General features: G+C 61.3%; 1 protein-coding gene across 1 annotated transcript; it reads left to right on the top strand.

Moving 5' to 3' along the window:
• Positions 1 to 563: 563 nt before the first annotated feature.
• Positions 564 to 19,214, top strand: VAX2 (ventral anterior homeobox 2). The gene is made up of 4 exons (XM_054172100.1): positions 564 to 940; positions 1,456 to 1,713; positions 6,572 to 6,759; positions 18,717 to 19,214. The coding sequence occupies exons 2-4, from the start codon at positions 1,458 to 1,460 to the stop codon at positions 19,212 to 19,214; spliced, it is 942 nt and encodes a 313-aa protein (XP_054028075.1). The 5' UTR covers positions 564 to 940; positions 1,456 to 1,457.
• The last annotated feature ends 1,859 nt before the right edge of the window (positions 19,215 to 21,073 follow it).

Below are 21,073 nucleotides of genomic sequence, written 5' to 3'. Positions count from 1 at the left end.
GGTATCGAGGGGTTTGGACTTCTAATGCGTCTGTCTGTCCTTTGCCCGGTTGCAGAGAACGGCAGAAGGGAGATCCCTGAGGTGGGGATTGTTGCCCGGTTCCTCGGGCTAGGCCGGGGGAGCCGCTCGCCTCGGTCCCGGTACCGGGGGATCCGTGGCTACCGCTAGCGGATGTACCGGAGCGAGTGTGTGTATGTGGATGTGTGTGTTCGGGACTCCTCCACTGTCTCATCCCGGGGATTCGGTGGGATAACTCTGGGAGCGCTGCGGACTACCGAGCACCGCGGGGAAGAAGGACTGAAACCCCCACCCCACCCCGGAGCTCCGGGGATGAGTTACACAAAACCGGGTCAGGTTATTTCTTTATTCGTTTCCATCTCCGCAGAGGTGTGGGGTCCCCGCCGGTGACCTTCCACCGGAGCAGAGAAGAAGAGGGGCCGCCGCCTCCGGCCCTGCCCGTAAGTCCCGGAGCTGGGGGACAGCGGCCAACCGAGGGGCTCTTTGTTTACCAATCGGTATCACGGACCTGGAGAGCAGGAAATTGCGTCTGTGCCGGGCCGTTAATTTAAAATCGCCGCTTTCCCACCTCCCACCAGAACCTCTCCCCGCCTCGGCGTGGGGCTCGGCCGCCCGATCCCGGCTCCAGCGGCGGGTTCCGTGGGATGTGCGGAGAAGGGCCGAACCGGAGGAATAACGACCCCGACTTCGTCTCTGGGCCCACCTTCGGCTGCTTCCTCCGCAGCAATCTTCTCCTCTCCTTTGCTTTTCCTCCGCTATTCCCTCCCAACCTAAAAATCATCCCTCCCCACCTCCCGGGACTGATTTCCCCGCACGCAGAGCAGCGAGCCCCGGGCACCGGCGGCTCCTCCGCCCGCCTCCCTGCCAGCACCGGCACGGGCTCTCCATGGAACCGCTGCGGCTGAAGTTTGCCCAGAGCGAGGTGCCGAGGAGATGGGTGGGGGGCATGGAGCGGAAGGGGGCAGAGGGACCTCAGCTGCCTGTCAAAGTTTTTAACTCCTTTTTCCACCCCCTTGGGACGCTCCGACGGGTCCCGCCGCACCCCCCTGTCCCCCCAGATCCTCTCCCCGAGCACCACCCCCGGTCGGTGTAGCGGGGAGGGGATGAGGAGGTGGCGAGGGCGGGGGGAACGGTTTAAATGCCACCCCTCGGGATGAGAGAGGGGCCGGGTGCTCTGCGGAGAGGCAGGAGAAGCGACGGGCCCCCGGAGGGTCTCCGGCCATGGGGGTGAGGTGGGGCCCGGTGCCCCTGGGTGTGCCAGGGCGCTAAGCCCCGGGGGGGCCGGGGAGGGGCGGGGAAGGGGTCTGGGGAAGGTGGTGGTGTGTGTGGGGGCTCCCCGACCCGCCCCCCCGCCCCCCCTGCCTAGTCTTGCTTCCTCTCTCCCTCTCTCCCTGTCTCTCTCCCTGCTGATGTTTGATCCCGGCGCGGCGCCCGCAGGGATGAGCGATGGAGGGGCCGAGCCTGGCAGGAGCCCCGTGCTGCTGGCCGAGCCCCTGCCCACCGGGCGAGCCCGGGAGAAGGCAGCGAGCCGGGAGGAGCTGGAGAGCGTTCGGCGAGGCGGAGGAAGCAGTGGGTTCAAGGACATCCCGGGAACATCGACTGTCAGCCCCGGTTCCTCCAAGGAGTGCGCCCCGGACAGCGAGAGCCCGGCGGGAGCCGGCGAAGCGGACTATTGCCGCCGCATCCTGGTGCGAGGTACGGGCACGGTCCCCGGGCCACGGTTCCTCCGCAGGGGCATTCTCCCCACCCCGCCGGTTAGCTCCCAGCTCCGCGCCCCTCGCCCCCGGGGCCGGGGAGGGGGGCAGCGGAACAGGGCACCTTTCACACCGGCACTGCTTCTAGCGCATCCCCATCAGCTCCGGCCTTCCTCCGCTTCCCCCGGCTCCGCTCGGTGCGCCGGGGACCGGGCCCGTTCCCTCAGCCCGCTCCGCCGTGATGCTCCTGGAGCGGGGCCGTGCTTGCCCACTCCGATTTGCGGCCGAGCAGCTGGGCTCAGAGGGGCCGAGCGGAGGTCCTGGGGAGCAACCCCGGGGCTACAGATCCCCCGCACCGGCTGAGGAACGGGGAGGCGGCGGGAGACGGGGGAAAAGCATCGGCTTTGCTTTTAAACCGCTGTCGCAGGAGAAAAGCGTCATGGAGCGGCAGCGAGTTGGGGGCTATTTTTTTCTCCCCCTCTTTATAATATCAGTCGCTTGACCGGGATCGGGGAGAGGGGGGGTGCCCGGTGACACACCGGGAACCGGCGCATCCCTCCGGTTCAGCCCCACCGTCGGCCCGGGGCTGGCCCGTAGCGAACCCCGAAAGTTTGGGGTGCCTGGATGGGGATGAGGCAGGGACCGAGGGCTGCCCGGTTCCCGGGGCGGCAGCGCGGCTCCATCCCGGGGATGCGCTGGAGATGCTCGGCTTCCGCCGCCCAGCTCTCCGCCGCTCTCGGAGCCCGGCGAAGCTCCGCGGCCGCTCGGTCAGCAGGGCCGAGGCCGCCCGCGTCCTGCTCATTCGCCGTCACCAGAGCCTGGCACGGCTCAGCACGGCACGGTTCGGGCATCCCCAGCCCGCTCGGAGATTGCAAACAACCCCGTCATTCAGCCAAGCTTCTTTCCCAGCTGTCGCGATAGGCGCCTGTCGCCGACAGCGCGGCTGCCGCAGCCAGAATTCTCCCGGCACACCTCGGCGGGCGAACAGGCAGCGCTCGGCAGAGAGTTCCGGGGTCCCGTTCGGGGTGTCCCCGGGTCCTCGGTGGCAGTCGCAGTCCCCGCTAGGGTCAGGCCGGGGTCAGGCCTCTCCTCCGCCTGGCCTCGGTCCTACCGGGGCTGCCCCGACGGGCCCGGGGCTGGGAACGGGTGCGTGTGTGTGGGGGTCAGTCCTTAACCCCGGGTCAGGATCCCCCCATTTCTCCCGACCCGGGGGACCGGGAGCGGCCGGTCTCACCATCTTGCCGCAACCACCACGGTGCGGACAAAATGGTGGCGGGGAGCAAACACCGCAAATAACCGGGAACGGAGCCGAAACGGACCGGGGGGACGTGGCAGGGAGACCTCCGTGTGCCGGGCCACCGGCCTGCCTGATTGGCGGTCCTGCCCCAGCCCGGTGCCCGCTCCTGGGAAGGGCTCAGTGCCAGGCCGGGGAGCACCTCCTTGCTGTTTTTTTCCTTTTCCTGCTTTTTGAGTGTTTTTAACACTTTCCCTTATTTTTGTTAATGTACTTTGGAGTATTTGTAGTTGCCCCCAGGCACAGGGGTTGTCTCCCCCGCCGAGCTGCCTGCCCTGGGAGCAGGGGCTGCATCTTTCCCTTCCAGCGCTGGCTGCCGCGGTGCTGCCTTCTGCTCCAGCCCATCCCCGCTGCTCGCCCGTGGGGTGGCTTTAGTGGTGACCGGAGCCTTACGTGTTGGTGGGAGCCAGCTGGGAAGTAGTGGTGTGTCCTGGATCCCCATCCCAGTGCTCCCCTGGGCTTAGTGTCCCTGGGAGACTCTGCAGGGACCTGCGGTGTGGGATAGAGCCTTCAGGCACTGGGGCCGGGTGGCTTTGCCCATGGAGGTGGCTCTGGCTACCTGCCTGTTCCTGTCTCCTCGAGGTGGCTGGGCTGGGTGAGTGCAGTTGGGTGTGGGCATGGCTGGGTGTGGGGTGCAAGTCAGTGTTTAGTGGGGATTAATGGGACAAGGACTTGCTGGAGGAGCCAGGTCACACTGGGGCTAGTCCTGCTGGCGGTGTGGGGGCTGGAAGGGATGGGGGAAAGATTCTGGGGTGCTGCCCCATTGCCTCCCAGGAGCTGCACAGGTGGATATGGGGAGTTCTGGGGGTGACCCTGGTGCTGTTTGGGGAGCATTGAGAGAGGCTGTGGGCTGCTGTGTCCCCCAGTGTAAAGAGGGATATGGGTGCATGTGTTCAGGACTGGCAGGGTGGTTGTTCCCCTCAGAAGTGTCCTGTCAGACATGTGGGTGCAAAACCCCCTCTATAAACCGGTGTGCATGGTGTGTGCCTGATTCTGCTGCAGGTGTTGGTGTGCAGGATCTGTCCCCCTAGGCCTGCCATGCTGTGCCACAGGGTGTGAGGGCTGCAAAATAGCTGTTTGGCAGCTCGGTGCCCCAAATCTGCTGCCCGCTTGCCTTCCCTCCTGCTCCCCAGCCATGTCCATCCATTCTCCCTCATCATATTTAGCTGCTGAGGCAGAGGGGGGATTAATCCCCTTGACACCAGACTTCCTTCAGGGGGGGATTTCAGTCCCAGAACTTGTCCTGGACATGATGCCTGGTCCCCAAGAACAGAACGTGTCCTCACAGCCCCACCAGAGAGGCCATGGGCTGCTGGAACCCCCTCAGGCAGCCAGGGCAAGACCTGGCGTTTGTTGGGCTTCTGGGATCCAATGGATGATGGGGGAAGGCTCTCAGGAGCAGGTTCCTCAGGCAGGATGGTGTTGTGCCCTTCCCAGCATAGAGGGTATGGCTGTGAGCCCCCCCAAACCAGCACAGATGGGCAGCTGGGAGGGTCTGCAGTATGCGGTAGGGTTGGGGCAAGAGGCTGGGGGTGAGGGTCTTTCTTTCTGTGCCCTCTTCCCTCCAGGGCTGTGCCCAGCCTGCTTCTCCCACTCCACGTCCCAGTTGCCAGGAGGGGGGAAAACAATAAATAATGCTGGTGGTGATGCTGGCAGCGGCGTCCGGGGCGGCGAGGGCGGAGGGGCAGAGCCCCGCAGCTGCGGCCGGGAAGCAGGAAGGTCTCTGCCGGCCGCTCCGTGCCGGCAGCCTCGGCTGTTGTGTCGAGGGACCGTGGCGTGGACGAGGGAGTGCGGACGTGGCCCGGGCACCATCCCTGCAAATGTTCTTCTCCTCACAAAATGGTTGCCAGGCTGGCATCCCGATCCCACCAGCAATGTCCCCGATCTACCTACACCCCCTTTACCAACAGCCCTGTGCCCGCCCGTGGAGTTTGGGGCTGCGGATCGGAGCCTACACTCCCCGTTTCACTGGATTCTCCCCCGCTTTGGCCTTCTCCAAGCCCTCGGTGCCCTCGGTGCCATGCTTCAGCCTGGAATAAGCTGGCTTTGCCAGGCTGGGACCTCTGCCGTGTACCACAACGTGGCGACGGGGAAATGGCTGTGGGATTGGAGTCCCTCTCACAAGCCCGTGCTTGCTCCTTGCTCCTGCCGTCCCCATGCCAGCTCTGCCATTCTCATGGGGGCTCCACCATTCTCATGCCAGCGTTGTTGTCCCCTTGTAGGCTCCACCATCCTCATGCCAGCTTCGCTATCCCTGTGCCAGCTCCATCATCCCCTCCCAGGCTGCTCCTTGCTGTTTCTCCCCTTTCATTTCCCCACCAGTTTTATAATCCTTTTACGCCTGAGCCAGCCACAAAGCAACCTCCCTCTCTCCAAGGCTGCTGGGGGACCTCAGGTCCCTCCGGGCTGCTTGCCCAGGGTGGCTTCTGTGGCTGCAGGAAAAACCACTGGGCAGAAACCGCGAGGTCTGCAGCCAGGGCTCACCCGAGCCGGGCTCTCTGCTGGTTTTGCTGCTGCTTCAGGGTAGGTTGAACTAGGGCCGCGGAGCACGAGGGGTTTGGGGTCTGGCAGGAACCCGGCGAGCAACTTCCAGCTCCGTTTTTAGCACAAGGAGTCCGTCGCGGCACGGCGCAGCCCAGGGAGCTGGGACATCCCAGCACCTCGGAGCTCCGGGGGGATTTCCTGTGAGGGTTTGGTCCTTTGTCAGCAGCTCCTTTAGTGCGGAAGGGGCTGAGACGGGAGCCAAACCCTCCGGCTTTTGTTTGCTGAAGCCCAGCCGTGGACCAGCGACAATTCCAGGCTCCGAAAAGCGGCCGCCAGGAGCGGCTCGGGGCGGGCGGCCCCTCCGAAGCTTGTCCTTTAGTAGGAAATATTCCCACAGTGGGAATAATTTTGGAAAGGAGGCAGTTGTGACACAGAGGAATTTCTTTTCCCCCCTCCCCCAAGGAAGGATCGGGGGTAAAAAAAGGGAAAAGAAATCTATTTTCATTGAAAGACCTTCAACTTCTGGAATCATTCCCTGCTGCCGGCTCCCAGAAATGATCATTTCTGGGATTAGTTGCTCTGGTTTCCTAAAGGATTTATTTTCCCCCCTTTTTCTTTATCTCTTAAAAAAGAAAAATTACAAAGATTTTGTTTTGTTTTATTTTTTTTTTCACAGTTCCCTGCAGGTTTATGAAGGGGTTAGAAAAGATCTTTATAAAGATTTAATACATACACCTGGAGGTTTTCGTGAAGGTTTGCTGCCATTCCCTGGAGATTTATCAGCTTGCAACGTTTGGGGCTGGAGGGGACACCCAAACTATGGGATGTCACCTCTTGTAGCCACACCTTGGCGGGGGTTTCTTAGCCGTTCCTGGAGGCACAGTGTTTTTAACTCAGCATTTCCTCCCTCGGTGATGTCTATTTTGGACCAGTTCTCCCTAGTCCCTTTCCTCCCCCAGCCCGGCTTCTCTCTCCCTGCCCCAGCCCGGCTTCTCTCTCCCTGCCCCAGCCCGGCTTCTCTCTCCCCCCCAGCCCGACTTCTCTCTTTTACTGATGGTCCTCCTCCCCATGTCCCCTCCAGATGCCAAAGGGACCATCCGGGAGATTGTGCTCCCCAAGGGTCTGGACCTGGACCGACCCAAACGGACGCGGACGTCCTTCACGGCGGAGCAGCTCTATCGCCTGGAGCTGGAGTTCCAGCGCTGCCAGTACGTGGTGGGCAGGGAGAGGACGGAGCTAGCGAGGCAACTCAACCTCTCTGAGACCCAGGTAAGGCTCCTGATGGCTTCTCTGTCGTGAAGACCTCCCTGTGGCGCTGCGGCGTGGCCGTATGCCTGAGCTCGTTGTCCCAAACCTTTGTGGAGAGGTCCTGGCCAGCGTTTCAGTCGAGAGTCAGGGCTGAGCCAAACCCATGGTCCCAGTCTTGGGTGGGAAGGTCCTGGTTGGTGTTTTGGTTGGGAACTGGGGCTGAGCCAAGCCCATGGTCCTAAACCTGGGTGGAGGAGATGGGTGCTGGCTGGGGTGGAGGGGTCACGGCTGCTGTTTTGGAGCGGAGCGTGGCTGGGGGAAGCGTGAGTGGTGCTGCAGGCAGTGGTTCTCCTCCATCTCTTTCTCTTGAGCACAAGGAATGGTCAGTTTAGGGTTAGAAGGGGCGAGGAGCAGCCCTCAGCAGGGTGTGTCGAGCCTCCCCCCAGCTGCTATGCCACATCCATAAGCAGCATCCCCCAGATCCCCTAAAAGCAAGGAGCAGGACAGCATCAGCGAGGACCTCAGGTCAGCACCCACGGTGCAGGGTGGACAAGCAGGGTCTGGTGTCATTGTCGGTGCTGTTGGGATCGGGCTGTGTATCAGCTGGATGGATCCTGCATCCCAGGCTTTGCCAGTGTGAAGGGATTTTGCCATCTTTCCTGGGATGAGGCTTGGTTGGGTGTGGAGAGAGAGCTGGGCTGCGCCGCTCGGAGGTCGGTGTTGATGTTTCTGCTAAGCCAAGAGGGCATCTGCTGGGGCTGTGGTGGATTCAGCTTGGGAATGGATATAATGCTGGTAAGAGTAATGATGACAACAACAAAACCAACAACAAATTAATGAGGATCACAGCACAAAGCAGCATGGCTGGAACCCACCAACCCTTCCCCCCACCATCATCCCAGTTTGCCCCCGCTCTGGCCAGTACAAGCTGTGTTTGGAGTGAGGTAGATGATTTCTCTCCTTCAGATAGAAAATCATTTCCATTCCCCCCCCAGTTTTTCATGGACCAAACGTGGCCTGGCTGCCTGCAGTGTGCTGGGGGTGGGGGGTGTCTGGTTTTGGGTTGTTCCCTGATGTTTTGTCACTCACAGTGTGGTGGCTGCTGTGGGGCCCTATAAGGGGGAGCAGAGCCTTGGTGCACACAAAATGGTTGTCCTTGGCTCTTCTGGTGGCCCAGCAGAGGCTTTAGGTGAAGGAGCAGCTTTGTGGCTGCGTGGTATGTGCCAGGAGGTGGTGGTGACCGTGGAGCAAGGCACAGTGATGAGCCTCATCCTGGGCTCCCCGCTCGCAGCATCACCTCCACGGAGCTTAGAGGGACGTGGGAGGAGCAGGAGCTGGGGCAGAGGGCTGTGTTGTGCTGTGCTGGTGGAAGAGCTCCAGCAGGAGCTGGGGCAGAGGGCTGTGCTGTGCTGGTGGAAGAGCTCCAGCAGGAGCTGGGGCAGAGGGCTGTGCTGTGCTGGTGGAAGAGCTCCAGCAGGAGCTGGGGCAGAGGGCTGTGTTGTGCTGTGCTGGTGGAAGAGCTCCAGCAGGAGCTGGGGCAGAGGGCTGTGTTGTGCTGTGCTGGTGGAAGAGCTCCAGCAGGAGCTGGGGCAGAGGGCTGTGTTGTGCTGTGCTGGTGGAAGAGCTCCAGCAGGAGCTGGGGCAGAGGGCTGTGCTGAGCAGGGTGCTGGGAGGTCTGCACTGGGACCACCATCCTCTCTCACTTGTTTGGTGCCTCCATTGCTCAGTGAGAAAATTCACACCCTGTAGGCCATGACTGTCTCTTCTCCTATTCTCTTCTCTTTCCCACATCCTCCTTTCCCCATCTCTGTCTTTTTGAATCCCTTTCTCTGCTTTTCACAGCATTTCCAACCCTGCAGCAAACTCCCAGCTGAACCTTCCCAGCTCCCTCCCTCCCCAGCCAACACCATGCCCAGGGATGGCAATGCCAGGCTCGGTGCCCAGCTTCCTCCTCTCATTACCGGGGTGAAGCTCCCCTCTGGTGATGGTTTCAGGCTCTCTTCACACTCAGTTCCTCACTGGGAGGTTTTCTGGGTTGCTGCAGGAGCTGGGTGACTGCAGGGTGTTACAAGACCACTTGGATCTGGAGGCTCCATGCTGGACCACTCCAGATGTGGTCTGGAGAGTGCAGAGTCACCACCAGCCACTCCTGTCCCAACAGGCTCCTCTGTGGTCCTCAGCTCAGACTGGGACAGATCCAGCTGGCACCAGCTACAATTTTTGGGGGACTTTTGGGGATTTTTTTCTTCCCAGCATCATCCCAGGGCAGGTCTTGGTTCAATCACTCTGCCTAATGTTTGGGTGGTGGATTCCCAACCAGCAGCATCTTGTGACTCCTTCTTGGCTGGCATTCGTGCTGTGGTCATGGTTAGGCTGATAGAACAGATCCTTCCCACCCCCTCCTTGGATGATATCCTGCTATCAGGATCAGGAAGCCTCCCTCCATGAGCACCTCCAGACTCTGCTCTCTGCTGGGACCCCTGGACGCGACAGGATGCCCTCCGCGGCCCACGATGGGAGTGGGGCAGGAAGGAAGGGGCTGCTGAGGAGGGTATCTGTGTGCCTGTGGATGTTCAGAGGAGGGAAGAATGACTCATCCTGGCTCTTGTGTGAGACAGGAGTGGTGCAAAGAGCGTGATGAGATAGGATGAGACGCGCTGGCACCACAGCTGGAGCGCTGCAGCCGAGCGGCCCCGAAAGTGGGGCTGCAGCCTGGGCTGTGCCCCTGAGAAATCCCACTGGAGCAAAACACCACCTCCTTAAGGCTCTTCTCTGACTTCCCTGGCACCTGATGCTGGCTTTTGGCAGGGCTTTGGGGCCCTTTGAAGGAGGCAGAAGGACTCACCTCTGCGTTGTGGGGCTGGGATCTGCTCATCTCTGTCCCCCTGTGCCCAGGGATCACCCAGGATGAAGAGGACATTTCCCAGGGGAGAGAGGACTTGCAGTGAAGGGACATGGGGGCAGTTCCACAGCCAGCTTTGAGGATGAGGAAGGTCCTTCCAGCAGCCCCAGGTGTGGACCTCCTCCCTCCAGGGAGCCTTATACCTGTTTTGCCTTGCTGGCAGCCGCTGAAGCTCCAGCCAAACCCATTTGTGTTTTTGTCTAATTAATCCCTGGACATGATTAATGTTCAACGAGCCTAATTAACCTGTGGAATACTGTCATTAATGCCTAGCAGCTGGAGATGTGGCTGCTGCACCCTAGGTGAGCTCCCAGCTCCAGAGCAGTGGGGATGTCCTGAGCCAACCCTGGCACAGCCCATCCAGCATCCATCCCTGCCCTGCTAGCCCTGCGTTGGGCTTTCTCCAGGCAGCACATCCCCCAAGGGGAAAAGTGCCCCTTCTCAGTGTCATTATGGGATGGAAAATGCAAGGCTGTGAGGCAGAAGGACCACGGGGGGATGGCAGAGGGAGGATAATTCCCACAAATCCCCTGGCAGAAGGAGAGATGGGATGGGCTGGCCCAGGGGATTTGCCTGGTCCAGGAGGCTTTGCTTTCTGGGTCAGGAGTTCAATGCCAGGCTCAGGTTCAAGTGACCTGTGCCAGCTCTTCCTGCCCTCACTGAAGTGTGGGCAGAGCAGAGGCACTTGTGTCTTCTTTTGAGGGCCAGGCACCCAGGAGGTCAGGACAGGGCTGGTGGTATCAGGTGTTCTCCATGCAGCTCCAAGCCTTGCTGGGAGGCAGTTTGTGCCCTCCCAAAGGCAGCAGCTTTGGGTGGCAGGGATGCTCTCAGTCGAGGAGGCCATGCCCAGGAGCTCTTGGAGCTGTGCAGCTCTGGGAAGGAGGTGGTGCTGAGGGATGTGGTTTAGTGCTGGGTTGACAGTTGGACTTGAGGATCTTAAAGCTCTCTTCCAACCAAAGGGAGTCTGTGAAGACCCAGGTGATCTTTTGGGCTCCTAATCTCCTGTGAAACATCTCAGGACCCTTTGTAGAGAGATGGTGAGGCCTTGAGTGGAGAGAGGCCTTAGCATTATGATTTTGTTTGCCTGCCTGGATGCTGGGAAGTCCATGAGACCCCCATGGTGTTCCCCTCACCATGATGGGCTCCATCCCAGCCAGTCTGGGACAAGCTCCTGGGCTCCTACAGCTCCATCACTGCTGGAGGGCTCAGCACCCCTGAGCATCCTGTGCTGCACAGAGCTTTCAGCACTGTGGTCCCACCAGCATGGAGCAAAACGTGTGTGAGCAAGCAGCTGAGCTAGGGGAGGGCTGGGGAGGGCTATTTATAGCCCTGCAATTAAGATGGAGCCCTTAAAAAATTAATCACACCTCGAGTCATTAACAACTATCAGTCCCTGCAGTGAGAGAGCAGCACAATGGCTGGCTGGTGCCAGCAGAAGTTGTCCCCTTGCAGGGGGAGCTGCAGGAAAGCTGTGGTCTGGAGGGGCTGAGAATCACCCAGAGCTCGCCAGTGGAAGCTGTGGGCTGGGGCTCCCCCGAGGCACAAGAGGCAGGAGGCAGCACAAAGCTGCTCTGCTTGCTGCAAAGCAGCCTGCTCCTCATCCTCTGAGCCTTGGTAGTCCTTGGGGTGGGGGAAGATGGACTTCCAGAGCTGGGTTGGGAAGTCCTGTGTTAGAAGATATAGAGCCATCACCAAGGGGCTTCTTTCCTGAGGAGCCCTCTCTCCCTCCCTCTCTCCCTCCCAGGGAGGGAGGATGTCAGCCTGAGAGATCCCTTCTCCCTTCTCCTCCCTTCTCCTCCCTTCTCCTCCCTTCTCCTCCCTTCTCCTCCCTTCTCCTCCCTTCTCCTCCCTTCTCCTCCCTTCTCCTCCCTTCTCCTCCCTTCTCCTCCCTTCTCCTCCCTTCTCCTCCCTTCTCCTCCCTTCTCCTCCCTTCTCCTCCCTTCTCCTCCCTTCTCCTCCCTTCTCCTCCCTTCTCCTCCCTTCTCCTCCCTTCTCCTCCCTTCTCCTCCCTTCTCCTCCCTTCTCCTCCCTTCTCCTCCCTTCTCCTCCCTTCTCCTCCCTTCTCCTCCCTTCTCCTCCCTTCTCCCCTTGTGGGATCCACATGCTGGAAGTACCTGGCTCCCCCTGGAAGGGAGGGGGAATCCTGGGTCCCATGGCAGGAGGTGGCCACTGGCGATGCCAAGGGTCACCCTGGCAGAAGCTGGGCATCTCCAGGAGCTTCTGGGTGCCCTTCCCACATGCCAGGCTGTGTGGGAACACGCCTGTGGAGTAACCCTGCTCACGTGGAGGAGCTAATCCTGTGCCCTCCCCGTGGCAGGGGCACGTGGTGGGGTTCACCCTGCGGCCGCGGGGCCCCGGGCTGCTGGCAGTAAGTCTGTGTTGTAAGCAGGTACTAGGAAGTGGCAGGACCAGGCTGGCACAGCCCAGCCCTGGCCTCTCAACTGCCCCCAGATTCTCCCTTCTTTTTGTTTTGGTGATTTCCTTTCTCAGAGCAGGTCAGGGAGTTGGGGTGGTGAGCACTGGCCTGGTGGTGAGGGCTTGGAGGGAAGGAGAAGCTCTTGGCTGCTTGCCTGGCAGAGCTGGGGGCACCCTCTGGAGATGAGGCTCTTCTGGAGGGCAGCAGCTCCTCTGGTGGATTGGATCACCCAACAGGCCTGGCTCCCAGGCTGCTCCAACAACACATCCACATGGAGACCACCTGCTGGATCCTGGTGTCAGTGGAGGGGAGGTGACCACAGGCACAGCCCTGAGATTCCACCCAGTCCCCACCACCACCCAAGCCTGCTGCCAGGGGCTGAAGTGGGCACTTTGCCGTGGGGGACACTTGGTGCTGGGTGGGTATGTCCCAGCCAGTCCAGGCAGCGCTTTCTGAACCCCAGATAAATCATCCACCAGCCTCCCCCATCACCTCCAAGAAGATGGGGGATGGGGGTTTGGCTCTCCCTGATTTCCCTGGGGGATGCCCCATCCTGGAGCCACCAGGCTGGCTGGTGGAGGACACTTCACCCCCACCAGCCCTGCCTGCAGGGCCCAGCCCTGCTCCTTCTTCTCATCTCCATTTGCAAAGGGTGTGGGAAGCAGAAAACACCCTGAATTGTGGAGCAAAACCAGGCTGAGGGCATGCTTCTGGCTGGAGACTTGGGTCAGCAGTGCTAGGGCAGGGGGCTGCTGTGAGGATGGGCTCCAGGCCAGGGCACAGCAAAGGTCCCAGTGGGCTGGGGACAGCCTCCTGGCTGAGGGCACAGCCAGGTGCCAAGGGGTTGGGGATGGGCTCCTGGCTGAGGACACAGCCAGGTGCCAAGGGGTTGGGGATGGGCTCCTGGCTGAGGGAACAGCAAGCTGGGCACAGTTGCCACCTCGGTTGCCCTGAGCAGGCTGCCCAGCCGTTGCTGGAGCGTGTGGCGTGGCTGCAGCAGGCTGTGGCAGAGGTTTGGGGTCGGAGGCCCAGCCAGGTGCTCCCAAGGTGCAGAGGGGCTGGAGGAGATGCCAAGGGATGGGTCCATGCCTGCCTGGGACCGTGTCCCTGCTGCCCCCGTGGCAGCCGTGTCCCGCGGCAGCGCCGCCAGAAGCCTCGGTGCCGGGCGGCGGTGGGCGGCGAGCCCACGGGGCTCACACGGCACCCACGGCCCCAGCTCCCGCTCTGGAGCCTCCAGGGCTGGTTCAGGAAGGGAGGAGGAGGAAGAGGAGGCGGCAGGGTGGCCGGGGTGCCGCGGGGAGCCGCCACGGCGCCCGGTGCGGCGGCAGCAGGCAGCTAATGGCGGTGGGAAGCTAATCCTGGAGAGCAAAATGGCCTCGGCCGGCAGCTGGGAGCGGCCCCGGATGGCAGCCTGGCGGAGGGGAGCTCGGCTGGGGACGCCTGATGGCAGCCACGGGGCAGGGCTGCCAGGCCATCCCCACCAGTAAAAACCAGTAACAGAGCCCCCAGCCCTGCCCGGGAGGGGGCTGGCGTCTGGGGAGAGGCTTGTGGGCATCCTACGGGAGGGTGAGGATCGTCCCCCAGCACCTCGGCTTGCCCAGGGGAGGATGGGGACTGCCCTTCAGGGTCTCATCCTGGCCAGAGGAGGTTGAGGACCACCCTACAGGACCTCATCCCACTGAGGGAAGGGTAGGGACTGCCCTTCAGGACCTCATATTCCCCCAGGGGAGGATGAAGACCATCCTCCAGCACCTCATCCCACCCAAGGGAGGATGAGGACCACCCTCTAGGACCTCAATCCACTGAGGGAAGGATAGGGACCACCCTCTAGGACCTCAATCGACTGAGGGAAGGATAGGGACCACCCTTTAGGACCTCAATCTGCTGAGGGAAGGATAGGGACCACCCTTCAGGACCTCATCCCCTCCAGGGGAGGATGAGGACCATCCCATTTGGTGGTCAAGCACGGAGAGATGTAGGGACTGGGGCGTTCTGGGGTCATGGTGGGGATCCTGGTGTGGGGGAACCTCTGTGTGGGTGCAAGCAGGGTTTAGTGATGTGCCCACTGCTGGTGGGCCTTGGCCTTCCCCTGGCAAGCTGGGATGGCTCAGCAGCAAGGTTCCACCACCTCTCTCCAGGACACTGCGGTTAGGGGCTGGATAGCACAAACAATGAGCTGAGGAGAGGGGAGGGCACTGCCTGGTGGGGGCCACATCCTGCTCCACGGAGACCAGAGCAGAGAAGGGACCACTTTGGGCAATGTCCTGGGATGGAGGAGTGGGGCTGGGGCAGAGTGAAATGGTTACTGGGCTGGAACTGGGCTGAAACCCTTGGCTGATGTCTGAGCTGCTGAGCTCCCACCCTGCTCCTGCCCATCCCGGGATCCTCAGGGGGTCTCCTTTGGGATTAACCTCTTGGAACTAATTTCTTTTGTAGCTTGGAGGTGCTGGGTGGAGGGCAGGGACTGGAGCAGCAGCTGGGCTCCTACTCACCACTGGTCTCATTCAGCTGCAGCAGAAGGGGCTGGAGGGGGCCCAGGTGCTCCCCGAGTTCAGGGCGTAGGACACCAGCGGCCAGGCACCAAGGGTTGTGCCTCCCACCCCCCGGGGGTGGTTTGGGAGCTGGCTGGCTGCCTTCTCCCAGCACTGGGAGGGGAACAGGCCAGGGAAGAGCTTATTTTGGGGGGAAGAAATTTCTCTTTAGCTGCCCCCAGCCCCTTCTGCAGCAGGGCAGGGGTGGGGGGTGTGATGCCCTCTTGCCTTGCTGCCTGTCAGCAGGACCGTGGGGGGTGTCGCGGAGCCTCGAGCCCTCTCCTGTGGTGCTGGGGGATAGGAGAGGGGGAAACAGGGTGAGAGGCTCTGTGGTGCCCCTGGGAAGGTGACAGAGGAAGGAGTGATCTGCCTGCTGCAGGACCTAGAGGAGTCATTTGCTTTGGAGCTCCAGTGGACCTCTCTGATCAGCTTGTAGGACCTTCCTCCTCGCTCAGGCTGGTGCAGGGCATAGAATCAGAGGAGGCTTTGTGTTAAGGGACCTTTAAAGGCCATCTTAGTCCAACTCCAGCTCTCCTAGGAGAACATTCTTGCTCTGCTAGCCAGCTCAGTGTGCTGCTGAGCAGGCTCCTGTCCCAGGAATGGTGCTCCACAGGTGGTTATCTGCATGCCCTCCCCCCCAGAGTGTCTCTGCCTTGCTCCAGCCCTGTGTCAAACCCTACCTCTGCCTGCTCTGACGAGGGCTCCCCTGCTCCTCCCTGCTCCTGCTGCAGTGCCTGAGCAAAACAGGACTTCCAGATCCAGAAACATCAGGGATTTCATCCCAAGGTGCCTCCAACCACTCACTCCCCTTATGGAACCGTGGAGAGCAGGTCTGGTCCACAGCCATTGGTTGAACATCCAGCACCAGGAGCCCCTGGGGGTCAGACTAGATGACCTTTAAAGGTCCCTTCCACCCCAAACCATTTGATGATTCTCCAGACACTCCTCTTCCTGTCTAACTCTGCAGGTTGAGCTTTTCCTTGTGCCCTCACTTTGAGCTGTTTCTTGCCTGTGATGTCTCCCAGGGCTTTCAGAGCCATCTCCTCCACACGAGCTGCCTGCTCCCTGCCCCTCTGAGAGTCACCTTCCTTGCCTGGTGAACGCATGACCTCTCCTGTCCTGCTCCTCAGACACAGCCAAATGCATGTTGTTGTCTATTTGTCTGCATCCAGGCCTGGCCTGCCTGGCCCCTCACGTGGCATCCTGCCTCCCACAGCCCCAGGCAGGGGACTTGCAGCTCCCAGGAGCTGTGGGATCTTCCTGGGATTTCCCTGGAGCCAGAGGAGGCCTCTCCTCACCTCCCTGTGTCCTCCCCAGCCAGCTGTCCTGGCTGTCCCCTAGAGTGACACTTCTGGCACTGGCCTTTCTCTCCATTCCCAGAGGATGGCTGTTACAGGATCACAGAATTGTCAGGGCTGGAAGGGACCTCAAGGCTCAGCCAGTTCCAACCCCCCTGCCATGGGCAGGGACACCTCACACTACAGCAGGTTGCTCAGAGCCTCATCCAGCCTGGCCTTCAAAACCTCCAGGGATGAGGCTTCCACCACCTCCCTGTGCAACCTGTGCCGGCCTCTCACCACCCTCCTGGTGTTGTCTTCTCCCCTCTGTAGCCTGGCAGGAGAGCAGGAGGTGGCTGCTGTCCTCCCACAGCTCTTCACTTATTAAGTGGGCTGTGCTGCGCTGGAGATGTGCCCACCAGGGATGTGCCAGGCTAGGCTTCCCTGCCCTGTCTCCAGGCCAGGCTGGAAGGGTGCCATGGCCACACCATGGGCACACAGCAGTTCAGCCAGTAGCTTGGGTGAGCCTGTAGAGGTGATCCTTTAGAGGGAGAGAGGAAGGCAACCTGATCGAAGCAGACCTTGGCAAAGAACTTGAGGTGGTGGCTGCTGGGGAGTTGTGGATGGAGATGGAGCTAGAGGTGAGCAGAGGACTTGTGGTGTGGAGAAGATTGAAGGGGAAGTGGTGTGGAGGACAGTGGTTAAAGATGGAGCACCACAGCTGGAGGGAAATGACTCATGGGCTTGTCAAGCACTGCATCTGGCTGAGCTTATTTACATCTCCAGTGATGGGGGCTCAGGGCTTGATCATAATGGAGGGTGAAAAGGACATGGATCTACTAATTAGTGACAAGCTGGATATGAACTTTAGCCATGAAGGCAAATGTGATCCTGCTGCCTGATGTGCCAGCAGGGCAGATGGGGAAGAGCTTGCCTTAGTCTCCAAGGCATGAGGAGACTTCTGGCCCTTCATGGCCATCCTCAGGGACATCATGCTAGGGGCTTCTGTTGGGCTGGGTTTGGAGCTCTTGCTCTTCCAGAGGAGCATTTCTGTATGGACTCAAGAGAGGACCTTCATTAAGAGGCAGATGATGATGTGGGACTGCAGGAGTCCTGCTGGAGCTTTGGGGTTCTGCTCTCCCCAGGACTTGGCAGCTCAAGGAGGTGCCCCCCAGAACTGCTAAGCCTCTGTCAGGGATGTAGGACCGTGGGAGCAGCCAGCCCTGCCCAAACCCATCCTGCTGGGGGCAGGGGGGAAGGGACATCATCCCTGGGGACCTGTTTGGGCTGGGATGTAGACCCAGGAGTCCTGGTGGCAAGGAAGGATCCAGGCTCCCCGTTTGTGCTGAGGTGTGCACGAGTAGAGGATGTCCTCAAGAGCTTCCCATGGACCTTGGGAGTCCATGGGGTGCCCATGGGACCTTGTGGGTAAGGGAGGTGTTGTGTGGACTGGCAGTGGCCACTGGAGCCAGGGGTTTGGGCTGGGAGCTCAAGCTCGTGGTCCTGCTGTCCTCCCATCACTCAGGAACATCTCCTTGAGCATCCCCAGCCTCTGGCCAGCTTCAGCCAGATGTCATCTGCACGGTGATGCCCTGGGAAAGGGGCCAGAGGGCTGAGCCCTCCTCCACCCCCACGCTCCATTAGCTCTGCACTGTGGGGGCATTGTGCTGGGGGATGTGAGGGCTGCCCCAGCCAGCAGCTGCCCTGCCCCAGCGACCTTCTGCTGACTCCAGCTTGAGCCCTGCTGGCCCTGGAGCACACGGGGACCAAGGATGTGCCCAGGGGCTGGGGTCTGCTCCTGGGGGAGTCCTGGCCAGCTCCTGGCTCATCCTCTCCCATCTGCCATGCTCTAATCCGAGTGTCTTCCCATCCATCTCCTCCCTCACCTCCATCTCTGTCCGTCTGTCTGTCCCTCATGCCTCTCTCTGTCTCTCTCTCTGCCTCTTCTACCCCTCTGCTCTGCCAGGGTGGGACAGAAGTGGGGGGCTGCCCTCCTGGGCATGGGTTTAGGGGGTGTGGGGACAGCTATGGGATGAGAACCGAGGCCATGTCCCTCCCAGGGCACTTTTGGGGCAGGGAGGTCCCAGGGGGCTGCAGCCTGGACTTGATCCTTACTTTGGCCAGAGGCAGGATGGGGTGGGAGTTGTTCCCAGATGGGTTTTGGGCACAGAAATGTGTCTGTGCCCAAAGATCCAGGGCCACCAGAAGCCACTCTGCCCCTAAATGTATTCCCCAAAGCCAGAGACCTTCCACCCTGCCCCACATCATGGCCTGGTGAGGGAAGGATTTGAGATGGGGACACAAATTCGGGGTTGGTGACCATCACAGAGCAGAATCCAGCAGGTCCTGTAGCTCAGCAGCCCTGGGAGAGCCAGCACAGGGCAGAGGTAGCTCACACTGGGGATCCTGCATCTGGGCTCCTCCCTTGGGGTCCTCCCCGGAGCTCCTACCCCAGCCTCTCCTTCCCAGCCTCCCACCCCTGAGATCTTGCCCCAGGGCTCTCATCCCAGGGCTCCCATTCTCACCCTCCCAGCTCCAGGCTTCCATTCCTGGATTCCCATCCCCAGGCTCACAGCTTCAGTCTCCCGTGCTCCCGCTCCCATCCCTGGGCTCCCATGGCCCTGTCTCCTGGCAGCCGCAGGGGTTTCGGTTGCCCGGGAGGGGCCGGCGGGGGGTGGCATCTCCCGCGGGGCCGGGCCCGGCTGGGGCGTTCGTTCTAACGCCTCTCTCTCTCTCGTCTCTCTCGCTCTCTCCCGGTTCTCGTCTCTCTTATCCCGGCCCCCCCGCGCTCTCTTTCCGTCCGTGCCTTTCTGTCTCCCCTCCCTCCCTGTTTCGCTCCCACCCCGCCCCAGGTCAAGGTCTGGTTCCAGAACCGCCGCACCAAGCAGAAGAAGGACCAGAGCAGGGACTCTGAGAAACGCTCCACCGCCGCCACCTCCGAGTCCTTCGCCACCTGCAACATCCTGCGGCTGCTGGAGCAAGGTCGGCTGCTGTCCGTGCCGGCCCCCCCCAGCCTCCTCTCTCCCACCCCCAATCCCATCGCCAGCCCTACCGGCAGCGCCTCTGGCTTGGCCACTCCGGGAACCGCATCCCCTGGGCTCGGCGGGGGGAGCAGCCCCACGGGACCGGGAGCCTTCAGCCTGCAAGTTCCTTCTCTCGCCACTTCCTCCTCCTCCTCCTCTTCCTCCTCGCCCAGGCTGCCGGCCACCCCGCTGTGTTTCGGGGGGCCGCTTCTGGGCACCCTCCACGACCTTCCGGGCACTTACGGACTGGGCACCTCTGCTTTTGAGCCTTACACGCGGCTGGAAAGGAAGGACAGTTCTCTACCCAGCAAGAAGCCGAGCCCTTAAATCAAACATGAGCGTCAAAAGGTTTCCCCCTCCCCCCATGCCCCGTGCCCCCCAGGTCCCCCCACGCCCCGCAGCGGGCTTCAGTTCGGCCAGCGGGAGGGGGAGGATGGTTTGGCGCTGCCCAGGCGCAGCCGTGGATGCCACCCTGCGGCCCCTCAGCCCAGGGCTGATGTTGGACCTGGTCATGTCGGTTGGGTGTCCCCTGGGGGTCCCGTGTCACCGGTGCTGTCGCTGGATCCGCCGGGGCCGTGTCCCTGCCTGCAGGTGTCGCCTGCCCGGGGTCTGGAAGAGGATGCTGCACGGGGTGGGAGAGGAGCAGCTTCCAGGGGGTGGAAGTTGATGGGTTACTGATGCCCTATGAGCTCTCAGTGTCTCTTCCAGGTGGGACCACGGAGCTCTGGGCCCTCTGGACTGTCCCCCCCGGGGCTCGTGGTGTTGGGGTTACTGCTGAAGCCCCAGGGAGCAGGTGGGCACCCCGAAAGGGAGAGCACAGGCCAGCACTGGGCTTTGTCCCTGCTTGGCCAGGTTGCCCTTGGGCCTCAGCTTCCCTACCTGCAGAGGGCTTTGTGTCCTGGCTGAGGTTGTCCTGGAGCACCCTGGTGACTGTGGGGTCCAGATCCATGGGATGCTTGCCCCCTCCAGACCCCTGGCCCAGAGGGGCTGGGGAGGTCATCAGTGATGCTGGTGATATCTCCAGCCACTTGCACCAGTGGTCCATGGCTTCCCTGACTCATGAGACCCCCCCCACAGGCTCCTCCTCACCTGCTTGTGCAGAACCAAACCACCATCCTAGACCCTGCTTTGGTGTTGTCCCACCCTGGTAAAATCCTGAGGATGCTGGAGGAGCCTCTGAGCACCCCCATGGGGACTGTGATGAGCTGGGGCCAGGCTTCCCATCACAGAAACCTCACTGAGAGGGATGCAGACACAGAGGCCCTTGGAGGGTTGATGGTGGGCTGGGAGTCACACTGGTGGTCAGAATGACAGTGGCATTGCATGGGGTGGCCCTTGGGGACAGGGGCAGGATGACTTCCCTGGCATCTGCTGAGGGAGGTCTGTAGTGGGCAGAGCCTGGCTGCTCTGTGGTGTGAGCATCACCTTGACAGGGTGCTCTGTGGTGACAATGCCTTGGCAGGATGCTCTGTGGTGTCACTACCTTGGCAGGGTACCCTGTGGTGGCACTACCTTGGCAGGATGCTCTGGTGGCATCACCTTGGCAGGGTACCCTGTGGTGGCACTACCTTGGCAAGATGCTCTGGTGACACCACCTTGGCAGGGTACCCTGTGGTGGCATCACCCTGGCAGGATGCTCTGGTGGCATCACCTTGGCAGGGTACCCTGTGGTGTCACTACCTTGGCAGGGTACCCTGTGGTGGCACTACCTTGGCAGGATGCTCTGGTGGCTCCCCCTGGCAGGATGCTCTGGTGGCATCACCCTGGCAGGATGCTCTGGTGGCATCACCTTGGCAGGGTACCCTGTGGTGTCACTACCTTGGCAGGGTACCCTGTGGTGGCACTACCTTGGCAGGATGCTCTGGTGGCTCCCCCTGGCAGGATGCTCTGGTGGCATCACCCTGGCAGGATGCTCTGGTGGCATCACCCTGGCAGGATGCTCTGGTGGCTCCCCCTGGCAGGATGCTCTGGTGGCATCACCCTGGCAGGATGCTCTGGTGGCTCCCCCTGGCAGGATGCTCTGGTGGCTCCCCCTGCCAGGCCACCCTCCCTGTCAGGACAGCACTTGTCAGGAGTGAGGTGATGCCCTGAGCCCCCTCCCAGCACTCAGGAGCTGCCTCTCACCCCCTCCAAACCAAGGTGCTTCTGCATCCTCCTGCTTCTGTTTCCTGACTGGTAACAAACAT

The sequence above is a fragment of the Dryobates pubescens genome, chromosome 23 (assembly GCF_014839835.1).
Source record: "Dryobates pubescens isolate bDryPub1 chromosome 23, bDryPub1.pri, whole genome shotgun sequence".
NCBI classification, from domain to species: Eukaryota; Metazoa; Chordata; class Aves; order Piciformes; family Picidae; genus Dryobates; species Dryobates pubescens.
Note: the sequence above shows the minus strand (reverse complement) of the source record. Positions and strands in the feature narration are given on the sequence as shown.

Coding starts and splice junctions, on each gene's coding strand:
- VAX2 (XM_054172100.1), top strand. CDS start 1,458: ATGAGCGATGGAGGGGCCGAGCCTGGCAGGAGCCCCGTGCTGCTGGCC. Junction 1,714..6,571: donor CCGCCGCATCCTGGTGCGAG/GTACGGGCACGG, acceptor TGTCCCCTCCAG/ATGCCAAAGGGACCATCCGG. Junction 6,760..18,716: donor TCAACCTCTCTGAGACCCAG/GTAAGGCTCCTG, acceptor ACCCCGCCCCAG/GTCAAGGTCTGGTTCCAGAA.